Genomic DNA, 12,456 nt, shown 5'->3' on the forward strand with positions numbered 1-12,456 from the left:
GCGACCCCGGGGGCATCTCCCGGCGCTGCTGCGGAGGGGCGCGGGGCAGCGGCTGCTCCCACGGCCGCCCGCTCAGGCACCGCCCGCTGCCGCCGCCGCCCCGGGGCGCTTACTCTGGGCGGGCGCCCGCTGCCCTCCCCGGCGAGGAGGAGCGCGGCGGCCGCCCCCGCGGGAGCCGGGCAAGGCATGTGCGTGCGGGGTGGCGCCTTCCGGAGGCGCACCGAGCCCCGGGCGGGCTGCGCGGCGGCCGCGGCATCCCGGCGCTCCGTGCCCATGCCGCCGCCGCCGCCGCGGCTCCTCCTCTCCGCCTCCCGCGCGGGAGCGCGCCCCGCTCCACTCCCCGGCTGCCTCCTGCGGCAGCGGCGGCGGCGGCGGCGCCTCTGAGGGACTTGCGCGGGCTCTGCCCGATGTGGCAAGAAGCGATGATGATGAGGAGGAGACGCCGCTACCTGCTAGAGCGGGCAGAGCAGGCGGGCGGCGGCTGCGGGGCGAGCGGCGAACAGTCCCGCTCCCGGGACTGGCTCTACGAGTCCTACTACTGCATGAGCCAGCAGCACCCGCTCATCGTCTTCCTGCTCCTCATCGTGATGGGCGCCTGCCTGGCTCTGCTCGCCGTCTTCTTCGCCTCCGGGCTGGTAAGAGACGCCCTCCCGGTCCGGGACCCACTGCATCCCCGGGTTCCCGGGCATCCCCGCTGCCGCCGCCCGGCATCCCCGCTCCGCTCGCCCCGCTGGCATCGCCGCGCCCGGCGCTCGCAGCCGAGGCGGACGGGACGGGACGGGACGGGGCGGCCGAGGGCCGGTGCTGCGGCTCCTGCGGCGGAAAGTTGGTGGCGGGAGGCGCCGAGGTGGCGGCGGGGCCGGGGAGCCCCCGCCCGAACTTTGCTGCCCGGTATTTCGGGGCGACGCTGGAGCAGCGGCCGCGCGGCTGATGGAGCGAAAACTGAGTCAACAAGCGCATCGAGTTTAATTCACTTAATTCCTTGGCTCCGCTCTCTTCCAACTGGCGGCTTGGCCGTGGTGGCCCTCGTAGTGGCAGGGTTTTAATCGCCGCGCAAACATGCGGTCCGTACCTGTATCTGAAGAAATATTTTTAGTGCAAGAGAGCAGGGGCTGTGCCCCCCCTTGTGCTAGCCCCCTCCATCCCCTATGAGATAATTTTCTAGCGTTTGACCCATTTTCTCAAGAAAGCTTTTGGGACAGCGCAGCCTTCGTTTTTAAGGAAGGTGAAGTTTGGTTGGGTCAATGTCTTTTCTGCGCGCTCAGTGTGGGGCTTCCAGGCTTTAGGAAGAGAAATGTGTCACAGCAGCAGGTGACAGTCGGTATCAGTTTATCTCCCCTGAAATGGGTGTCGTTTTGCCCTTGCAAAGGAAAAGCTGCAGAGGGCAGTAAAATTCTTGGTCCTTTACAGAGTTTTCCTGCTGTTAATGATTAGAGGCAGGCTGTTGGCGTTACTGTATACTTCTGAAGTAAATGGGTATTTGTGTGGACTCAGACTATTCCCCTACCTTAAAAAAATAAAGAAAAAGAAAAAAAAGAGAATCTTTTTACGGTCTTCTGGAAAGCTGAATGTTTACTGAATAGAGCTAGTTATCTCTAAAGGCAAGGATGAGCAGGTCGGTATAATCTAATGGATTCTCCTAGAGGCACTGCAGCTAGTGTTTGCTTATCCTGCTTTCTTGCTTGACCAAACTTTTGTCTTAAAACCTACAGGAGCTGCCTGCAGGATTAGCTAAGCTTTGAGTCGATCCGTGGTTTATTTCCTTTCAGTGTCTGTATTAGCTGTATTTAAAGCTTTTTGTTCAACCATTCCTACTAAATAGAAAACAGTTGTAAAAGTGAGGCTAGTGATGGTCATGCTTCATAATTCAGTTGTTTAATGTCCAAAGGTTTAAATTTTGGAGCTCTGTGTGCAAAATACAGGTTTGACCATTTATCTCTTTCTAGTATGTTAATGTGGCTGCTTGTCCACCAGGGCTGAAGGGACTGTTGGAAAGTGGAATTGGAAGTTTGTCGGGCAGAGCTAACTGTATGTATATATGGATATGTACACTGTACCTGCCCACAATCAAGGTGGCAGAATTTGGGCTTGACAGTGTTTAGTACCAAATCTTGTACTTTTCACAGTGGTGGTATGGTTTGCAGTTTGTTTACAAGTTGCATGTAGTTATTTTGGTAATTTCATCTCTTGAGGTAGATCATTCGCAGTAATGAAAGTGACATAAAACTGGACCCAGATGGAAGGACTGCTGAAAGTTATGGAAACAAAACTGTGAGCTGGCTGAATCTTGCCAGGCGTTACTTCTTCAGAAAGAGTGACTTTAATAGTTCAGTCTGCATTTGGAATTCCAGACATACCGGAAGAGGGAAAAAAATGCTTTTAAAACTGTTTTCCTGAGCCTTTATCTTCCTGTAGCTAACAACTGGATGGGTGAGTGGAGAAAGAGGTGGGCTTCATCCAAGTTTCCAGTCGACAGATGAAAGTAACCTCAGGCAGAGAGAAAGCTTGCCTATATGGACTTCCAGCCACAGGATGCTGGACAAAATCCTTTGGAACCCTGCCCAGAATTTCACCTAAAAGCGCTTTATTATAGTCTACTTTCTGGTTGCATTTGTGATTAAAGTATTTCTGAAGGTTTAGATCTGTTTCTCCTGCTTCTCAATGAAGGATGCATATTTTATAGAGCTGTGTACTTTTAGTCATATTTTAGTGCCTGATGATATACAAGGGACATGGGGTTAGGGGTATCTGAGCCACAAAGTCTGGTATTAATATCCTTATCTTTCATCTTGCACAACTTGTACAGGTGTGATTGTTTTGACAGAAGACCTAATTCTGTAGAGAAGGCCTGGTGGAAGTGAAATGGAATGATTCTGTGCAGATCTGTGCTATGCATCTAAAGTTAAGGGAAATATTTCTTAACAGTTGTTTCCTTTAGATTTTGAACAAAGCAGTTAAGATTTCACTGAAAATTACTTAAGCCTGTTGTGGAGAAGAAACTCCAGAATGACTCACTGTAACACTCAGTTTGGATTTCTTGCTTGTGCTTCACAGAACAGCTTAGAACATGGAACGTGGGATTGGACATTGTTAGGGTGGATATTCATGAAGTGTGAACCATTTTCGTGTTCTAGGCTGTCTTAAAAAAATTGGAAACCAATGGAAGTGAGAGGACACTTTCCTTCTATTTTTCTATTTGGTTGTTAAAATATATCTCTTTGGTGTCTGAATTGCCTTTTTTTTGTGGTTTTTTTCATGTGACAAAGTATTTGTAAGTGTTCCCAAACAAAGCCAGGCACACAGGGGATGTATTTTACTTACTCAGCTCTTTCAACCTGTCAGAATACAAGCTATAGCCTTCCTGATTTCAGATGAAAAATTTATGAAAGCTGTTGCAAAATTACAGTAAACAAGATTACTTACAAAGTGTGCCTGGAAATCAGATTACTTTTCTTTCAGACAATGTACTGCTATTATTACTGAGAGAGGTTTCTTGGGAGATTTTGCTTTTGTTTCAGAGAACTATTGTGATTCTGACCTTTGGAATTAAGCACTTTATCTCCTCAAACACTAGATATAAAACTTGAGTCAGCTTGAATGATGACCATTCACAGCTTGTAATTTTAAATAATGTAGTGATAGTATCAACCTTTGAGTTTCCCGTGTCAGATTATCCTCTCTGTTTCTCTACCTGGCATGAACTGCAGGCTGGCAAAATGAGATCAGTCATCCATGTTTAGCTGCTGCTTTAATCGATAGAGAGTAAATTATTTTCCCAAAGCTGCGAAAGCCTTTCAGGACTTAAAAATGCCAGAGGTCAGCTTCATTTTCTCTCTGACTATTGTGTTGTTCTTTCAGTGTAATATGTATGAAAAACTCATTATTTGCCCATCGCTCCCTTTTTAGTACTAAAAGCTTATGGCCATTTTTAGTGGTGTCTAGAAAAATTTTGTCTCTGGCAGGAGCATGTCTCTTATAACTGCAATTTGCAGGAGATTGAAAAAAAGAGCCATTTTAAAATTCATAGTGTGAAATGTGAGAGTGCCTGAAATATCTGAAATTGTGATTAATTTCTTACATGATTAAACAAAAACTGAAGATAACGGTGATGCCCAAATTGCACAATTTATTGGAAGGCCACAACTTGCCTTTATCCATGCATTTTTCTAGACTTAGAGTGCCTACTCCATAGATAAAGGCTTCCATAAGAACCTACACTTCAGGGATATCAAAATCTTTTAGCACTTGTGTTGGAAGTGGGGGAAGATTTAAACCTGTTGGGATCTTCTTTCTTCTCCTTTTCTGAAAACTTAATGGTTCACCAGGCTGCTCCCAGATAGACATATTTTCTTTCAGGCTGGCCTGTTCTCCTTGCTCAGGACCTGTAAGCCTGATGTGTGGTGTCAACATTAGCTGCAGCCCTTATCTCCCTCCTGAATTCTCGCTGCCACATGAGACCTTGTAAAGCTCCTAAGATGTGGTTGCTGGTTTGTAGGCTTTGGTGTGTCAATGCATGTTCTTGAGGGTGTCCTCGGCCAAGTGGGGCATGTGTTGGGCAAAAAGTGCTTCTGCAACGTGGCATGGTGTGGCCTTCCCTCTTCCAAAGCGCTCTGAGGTTATTCTGGGTCGGCCACCTAAGGACTGGCTGTGGAGCAGAGGTATTGGTTTCCCCCTCAACCCCTTCTTTGAAGTTCCTGAAAAGCTCAGGATCCTGCTAGTAGGCTCAGTTTAGATTTGTGAACCTTTTTATGGATTTATAAATGCAAGAAAACTAAAAGTTGGGTGCACATCTATTTTACTGACATACCCAAATACCTTCTGTAGTAAAAAGGGGCGTAGTCAATGGTTCTTAAGAGGGAATACAATTAACTAGATGGATGTACCTGCAGCATGGCAGATGTACATTCTGCAGGGATTGGTTTTTTGGCACCAGACTGACTGAACTTACCATCAGCTGATCCAAGAAGAAGTAGCTGCCTCATTCTGAAGGAGGACGTGAAAACTTTCTGGCTGCCAACCTGGTTGGCAGAGAACTGTTTCTGTGCAAGGAGAAAATCAGGAGAGTCCTGTAAGCCTCTTGGGGTTTGAACTGAGGTGTGCCATTTCTTCCCTCTAATTTGTGTTATTCCTGAAATAAATTCTTGCTGTTTCTGGTAAAAGCTGGACATCAGCCAAGCCTTTCCAGATTTCCATGATCAGAATCTCATCTTGAAATGAAGAGGGAAAAGTCTTCCAGGTCCATGTGGAAAGAGTAGTTTTAGCATATTTCATCATTCTCTAAAAGCCTCTGAGTATGTACCTCTGGTAATCTTCTCATCTCATCAGTTTGCCTCTGAAAAATTCATCCATCCACACCAAAAGGTCACCACACTGACTATGTGATTTTGTATCTGTATTCTTGAGATGCTCTGTTACAATTAATTGCATGGAATAATACAGGCATACTATAAGACCATTTCTACTCTCAATTTTAAGATATCTTTTGAGATCAGCCCTATGTAATTTACAGCTTCTTTTAGTTTAAGAGCACCAACTGTTTTCCCAAAGCCCAAGAATTCCCAAGGTCTGAAAACGTTCCTTGTAATCCTTGCAGACTGAAAGTAAGCCAAAGCATCTGTTAACAGTGTTTTCAAACTCCAGTATATTCATTCCCCCAAGAAGAAAGCTAAATCACAGCAAAAGTAATGAAGTAAGAAAATCCTCACTAATTGAAGGACAAGCAGAGGTTTTTTTGCATGCTTGATGCTATGGTTGTTGTGCTCAGGTGGTATCCTACCTCTCCTTAAACTCTTTCTACCATACTACTGCTACTACCAATATGAGAAGGAATTCAAAATAAACATCAGTGTATTTCCAATGCCTTTTCTTTCCACAGTTCCAGTTATAATTGTCTGTACTGTTCTGCTTTCAAGTCCTCTATTAAAATGTTCCATGAGGAAACTCCATGTTTCTAATTATTTTTTTCTTGTCTCTAGACATCATATAGCAGGATATTCTTCTAGCTATAGTTGCTGGTTGGATGATACGGTCTTAGGATATTGCTGTCCCTGCCAGATGTTCCTTCTGGTGTTCTCTGAGAGTGACTTTTTAAAGGCAGTATTATCTCTTTGGTCAGGCAGGAAAGGCTGCTGTATCTTCCTGTCTGAAGCAGGAATTGCCTGGCTTTCTGTCTGGTTTCAGTCCTCAGTGCTGCATCAGTCTGGGCTGCTCCTTCTTTCATTCGCTAATGACACTCGCAGTGCATCTGTGGTTACTTTTATTGCTGCTAAGAGAGCTTGTTTCATGTGCCAGTCCCTAACAAGTCTGGAAATAGAGCCATCAAGTTAATGAGGTGCTGGTGGCAACCTCACTTTTCATGCCTCTTGTTTCATCTTTCATATTGAAAAATACCTAAATTCTGAACAAGAATTGGATAAAACTATGAGTATGGCAATATTGGAAAAATGCTTAACTTTTAATTGTAATCTTAATAAATTGAAGTTTTATGAATACCTTGGCAATAGAAAACGTATTTAATGCCACAAATTGTGACTCAAAATGGTGGATCCACAACTGCTAATCATTACTGCAGCTGACAGACATGATAAATAACATTCTGACTAGAGTTGTTTACTGATGTGCAATGGGAATAAGACAGATGATGGATTGGGCTCTGATTGTCTGCTGTCTTTATCAGCCTCAAGCCAGGTATGTGGATTCACAAATCCTGTACTGGCAACTTCATAGTGGATCTGCCAAGGACTTGTCAATACTTGCCTGCCTATCTTCCTTAAATTTTTATAAATTGGTTTCAAGTTCCTTGTTGTGGACAGATATATCCAACTGATTTGTTGGCTCCTACAAAATAGTGAATGTGTTTCTTTGAGCCTTCAAGGGCTCTTCTAGATTAAGGACCTTAGCCAGAGATCACAATCCCTGCATTTACACTGTGATTTAGAAAACCTCTTGTTATAACAGTAGTGGTCACTGGAGCCTTCCAGGCTGCTCCATGCATGACTCCAAACTGATGGAGACACTTCACACAGATAGATGTGTTCTGCAAATCTCTTGAGCAGCTGGGTGTGCTGGGGAGCAGAATGTAGCTGAACACCTGTAGTGTTTGATTCTGTGCCTACCTCCCCAGTCACAGCACAGCTGTGATCCCAGATAATTATGTGCTGCCATAGTAGCTTCTGCATATTTCAAAAAGAATTGAATCAGCTCAAGCCATATTGACCTGTGATGATGAGAAGATACCAACAGAAGATTAAACTTCTGTTTTGGGGGATCTGGATCCAAAAATAAGTGAATTGGCACAGTCCTGCCCTTTTTTCCCTGACTTTTTATTTCTTTGAGCATCAAACCTAATGAAAAAAGCTAAAACTCAAAACAGCTCAATAAATTTTCTTTTCCGTATCTTTTCTTTTTATATCTTGAATAAACAACCTTCAGACACTGACCCTGATTCAGGTGATGCTGAAAATTGAAGGGACTGTTGCACCATCTGTACGGAGGAGTGTGAGGCTGTGTCTACACTTACTCTCGCAGTTGTCTGTTTTACCACCCTGTATAAAAGGGTGGTTTATCTCTTCTCTAAACAGAACTCTTGTTTTGAGTGGTGCATGTATGATATAAAAGCCCCTTGCTGTTTCTGGTGTGATCCTGTTCCAGGTTTGTGTCTGGGAGAGGCAGAGGAAACGACTACAAATGATGACATGTTGGTCTGACCATTTTCTTCTTTCACCATCCATGATTCTAGTTTTGGAGGTTTTCTTACCTGGAAGGTGTGCTCCAGAGTGCAGGAGCAATGGCTACTGGCTGCACATCCCAGACACCAGCTGGGATGAGAGGTGCTCCGGCTCACCTCTCTGTTTCCCAATAGCTTCTCAGAGCTGCTCAGTAAGGTTTGCAAAAGTAATTAGAACTTACTTTTTTCCACCTGCCTCCTCACAGCTGAACTGTGTTCTGTGGGACCTTTTAAAGACCCTAAATGCTGTGGATGGCACAGGGAATCTGCTCACTGACTGGATAAATGGGATTGCTTCAATTCCAGGTAAAATTTCCATATGCCTTTCTCCAATTTGCTAGTACTTTGGTCAGTCTGGCAGGAAAATCCTAGGAAGACAAGATTCCCCCCAGCTCCTTTTCTAGCAACACTGATTTCAGGCTGAGGACTTGGACACATTGCTTCCTCTGAGAGAAGTATTAGGAAAACAGATGCTCTTTTACCTTGGCTCAGCACCTGCTTGGTGGTGCCCCCATTACTATAGAATTGTTTAGTTTGGAAAGGATCCTTAAAGTCATCAAATCCAGTCATTAATCCAGCACTTCCAGGTCCACCATTAAGCCACGTCCCTACATGAGACGTCTACGTGTGTTTTAAATACCTCCAGGAATGGTGACTTCAGCACTTCCCTGGGTAGCCTGTTCACCCTTTTGGTGAGGAGATTTTTCCTAATATGCAATCTAAACCACCCTTGGTGCAATTTGAGGCCGTTTTCTCTTTTCCTTTTTTTTTGTTATTGGGTGAAAGAGACCAAGACCCACCTTGCTCTGCCTTTCAGGTGATTGTAGAAAGCATTAAGGTCCCCACTGAACAACTTTTTCTCCAGGCTAGACAACCCCAGTTCCTTCAGCTGCTCCTCATAAAATCTCTTGAGTTGCTTCATATACCTTGGCAGGTGGGTGGATTCTCTTGCCTTGCTGCAGGTACTGTCATGGTCCTTTGTAGCAGCACAGTGGTCTGAGAACTGTCTAGTCTTGTCAAGACCTAGGAGGTCATGGATGGGGAGCTTGTCCAGACCACTAGCTTGTCCTGTAAACCCCACTGGGGATTCCTACCCTGATAACTCATGCCAGAAAATGGCCACAGACTCTCACTGGGGCTTGTTTTCTGCACAAGTGGGCTCTGGGAATTTTTAAACCTGACTGATAGGTGGTAGGATTTCCTAAAGTTGCTTCAAGTAATGTGAAATCTATTTAATTATAAAACAATTTACCAGATTGGTTTTGCTTTCTTTGATTTTTATTATTTTCTTACCTGTGCTTTAATAAAATAGGGTAACAGTACTTATGAAAAAGCCCTTACACATTTTGTCTGCAAATACAGACAAAAATGCCTGTATTTGCAGAATCTGTTTTGCTCTATTTCTTATGATTTAGTCTGAAGTTTTACTCCTGAGATGTTATTTGGCAGTTGTATTTTAAATGTAAGTTAACATGTTTGTAACCTTTATTTGAAATTTTATCATAGTAGAAATAATAGCCATTGCAGAATGTGGTCCTGATTGTGGAGTCAGAAATGAAATAAGAAATATCTTAGGTTTGAAGTCAGTTGAACTGAGAGACATATGAGAGTGTGGAAAGCATCCTTAGGGGAATAAACTTTAAGAACGTTGTTGCAATACTAATAACGGTGTTTAGTATGTAATTGCACAACCTTAGGAACCACTTCAAAAGTAATTACAAAATTACAGTAGTGCCCTTCAATATTAAAGCTGTTTTTCATGCTACCCTATTATGCTTCTTCGTTAAACCTTAGGAATATTCTTGCAAAATGTATTTTTAAAAGACCCATTAGAGAGAGGAGCCTAAGTGTACCTTTTCTTCCTTAAACAGACCCTTAAAATGAGCAGTTTCCTCGTGTGCTGAAGCTCATGTGCTCCCTGGTTCAAATTTTGTCATTCTTACTTTTAAGTGAGTTGCATCTTGACACTTTTTCTTGATTACAGCGAGCTTCTCAAGTTATTATGTCAGGAGGAAAAGGGTGAGGGAAAGCCACCTTTTAGCTTCGATTTGAAAGTGACAGCCAAAATATGTAACTGTCAGTATTAAATAGCTCCAAGAGTCAGATGAGTCCTTCTGACTTCTGCAAATCTAAATGAGTATTTCAGACTTTCATGAATCTGTATGGGTACAAGAAAGGCCATAATTTCACTTTTAGTACATGTTGCAATGCAGTTAATCTGAAAAATATGTCTCTGAGTCTTGTGAAGTATTGTATTATCCATAATGTTTAGCTCATGGAGCTTTTTCAATTACATGTTTTGAATATATTTAACTAAAAAGTATATATTCTAAGTGTTTTACTCAATTTATCTTCCATATATTGTGATTTGTATAAATAGTAGTTGCATTTATTGGAGAGTTTCTTTAGTAGTGTTTTTATAATATAAGGAAGGATTTTGAGAATATCTGAAAAGCAAGCTAAACTGACTTATTAACCCACCTTTTTTGAGAGGAAGTCAGAACCAATGCATGTAGAATAAAGTATGCAAGAAATATATTTTGATCACTATATTTACATTAAAAATTAATAAATTACGTGAGTAGGTTCCAATTACCTCTGGAGCCTGAAATAATTAGTTTCATCAAAGTACAGATTTTTGCTCACTTTTCTGCTTGCTGAATCCCCCCTCTTCTGAAGGGGACACTTCAGGGAGAAGGATTGTCCTTGCTCTCTGGGACATGGTCTATCTTCTGTGGCTGCCAGCTACTGCCACTGAGTAGGACAATTTTAGAAGTGCACCCAGCTGAGTGTTGTAGCCACTAGTAACTGGGTTTGACCATCCTGCTTTTCTTATGCTCTTACATGTTTTAAAGTAAAGCTTTTGATAATTGCCAGCCTAAGAGAAGGCTGAGATGCTGCTGGATGACCAAAAGGCATGGCAGTCCTGTTCATATTCCCAGACCCTGTCCTGGGCCCTCTGAACTCCAGCTTATTAAATACAGAGTTGTATGCACTGGCAGATTTTATCTGACATGTGGTTAACCAGAGGAGAGGACACAAATCGATGGAAAATAAACCAAGGGAGAGAAAACTGCTGATATGGCAAATGAGGATGTGTAAAAAAAACCCACTCACTGTTCAGGTTGAGTGCATGGTGTTTGTACGCGGCATATTTTTAAATATGAAATATACAGGCCCACACATCCTGGTCCTACTAATTATGTTTTTGGCAGGGATAGGTGTCTGTTCTCTATTGCATGGCTTGTGATACAGTAGGAATGGTCAGGAGCTCATGGGGTTCTGGCTGCACCTTTGAAAGCAGATAGCTCCAGTGGAGGTTATTCCTCTTGGCTGAGATGGACACTGCCTTTAAACATCAGAAGAGCTGGATTAAAGGACAGTTGTGCTCAGTCCATGCAGAGAAGAGAAACCTTAAAACCAAGTGTTACTCTTTCAGAATCTAGCCACTGTGTTGCAGCTTTAACTATTCTTGAAAACCATCCTTTCTTCCTTTTCATTCATATGGAAATGGTGATTGAACCAGAATTATGGCATTCATCATGCATTGTTGAGGTGGCATTGTGATGTTCTCTCTTCTCTATTCTATTTTGCCATGTTCTGCATTTCAGGTTGTTTTTTGACTGCTGGTGAGCATCTAAGTGATGTTTTCATGGGTCTAGCTATGATAAACACCAAATATCTCTAAGTATTAGCAGCCAGCCAAGATCTCGTTGTCATGTGTATAAAGTTAGGATTGCTCTGTCTGAGGTGCATCTCTGCACACACATCTCTGCTGAAATTCCCCTGCCATTTTCTTGCTCTGTGATGACTCTTATGAGATCCTTTTGTGTTTCTTCATAGCTGAACCTCATCTTTGCCAGGCTGCTCTTCAGCCCTTTTCCAAACTGTTTATGGATATTTTGAACATATACCATAAGATTCCTGAGGACTTTGGTACCTTTGTTTCTTACAATTTTTTCTGGTAGATGCCAGACATGCTGGGACTTCCCTTTGTCTTTAAGAGGGATCCCAGGAGAGACTGGCATGACATCACATGTCTGTCTTTGGATACTGGGGAACTTTTGGGTGCAGGATACATGCTACTGCAGGTCCACCATTACAGTTTTAGCTCTTTCTTCTTTGAGTCTTACTGGCCCTTTCTGGTGAATCCTGACTGCTTGTGGTGATTTTTAAAGTTACGTTTCATGTTTTTGCTTTTGTCTGTAATGCCTTGCATTAATGCTTCAATTTGAAACAGACTTTCTGATTTATTCCTCCTGCATAGATTATTTTGGAATGAGAATTATCCCACAATGGGCACAGATAAAAAAAAACAAAACCAAAACTAACAACCAAAGTGCTTTCTACTACAGTCTGTTTGTCTCTAGTTGTTCTTTTTAATACCTGCCTAATCTGTTTGTTTGGAAGTTCTTTAGCAGGATGCCATGACTCCTGATTATATTTCAAAAAGAATTCACTATTTATTTGTATAATCTTAAAAATAATTTCTCAAGAAAATTCTTTTCTTGGCCTGCATTACTGAGTCTTTATATTAATTAAGCTTTTATATTAAATCCTTTTTTATTATCCCCTTTCAGGTTGTTGTGTTGTTTTTTGGTGGTTTTTTTTTTTTTTATCCTCTACAGAAGATAAATTTTAGAAGCTTCCTTACTTAGATGTTGAGACATTCTGGTTGTACTTTGGTCTTTTTCAGGTTGTTGGGAGGAATTGATTAGCTTTTGCCCTAT

The 12,456-nt window shown here is 42.8% G+C and overlaps 1 protein-coding gene across 1 annotated transcript in view; it reads left to right on the forward strand.

Annotated features, from left to right (window-relative positions):
• Positions 1–299: 299 nt before the first annotated feature.
• ADCY2 (adenylate cyclase 2) overlaps positions 300–12,456 on the forward strand; it is a 203,498-nt gene continuing 191,341 nt past the window's right edge. Inside the window, exon 1 of the mRNA XM_054284675.1 lies at positions 300–635. Within this exon, the coding sequence (XP_054140650.1) occupies positions 408–635 (228 nt within the window). The 5' untranslated portion in view covers positions 300–407. The remainder of the gene's footprint in view (positions 636–12,456) is intronic.

Source organism: Melozone crissalis, unplaced genomic scaffold (assembly GCF_028551555.1).
Source record: "Melozone crissalis strain CALT ecotype California unplaced genomic scaffold, PUWL_Pcris_2 ptg000042l_1, whole genome shotgun sequence".
Lineage (NCBI taxonomy): Eukaryota > Metazoa > Chordata > Aves > Passeriformes > Passerellidae > Melozone > Melozone crissalis.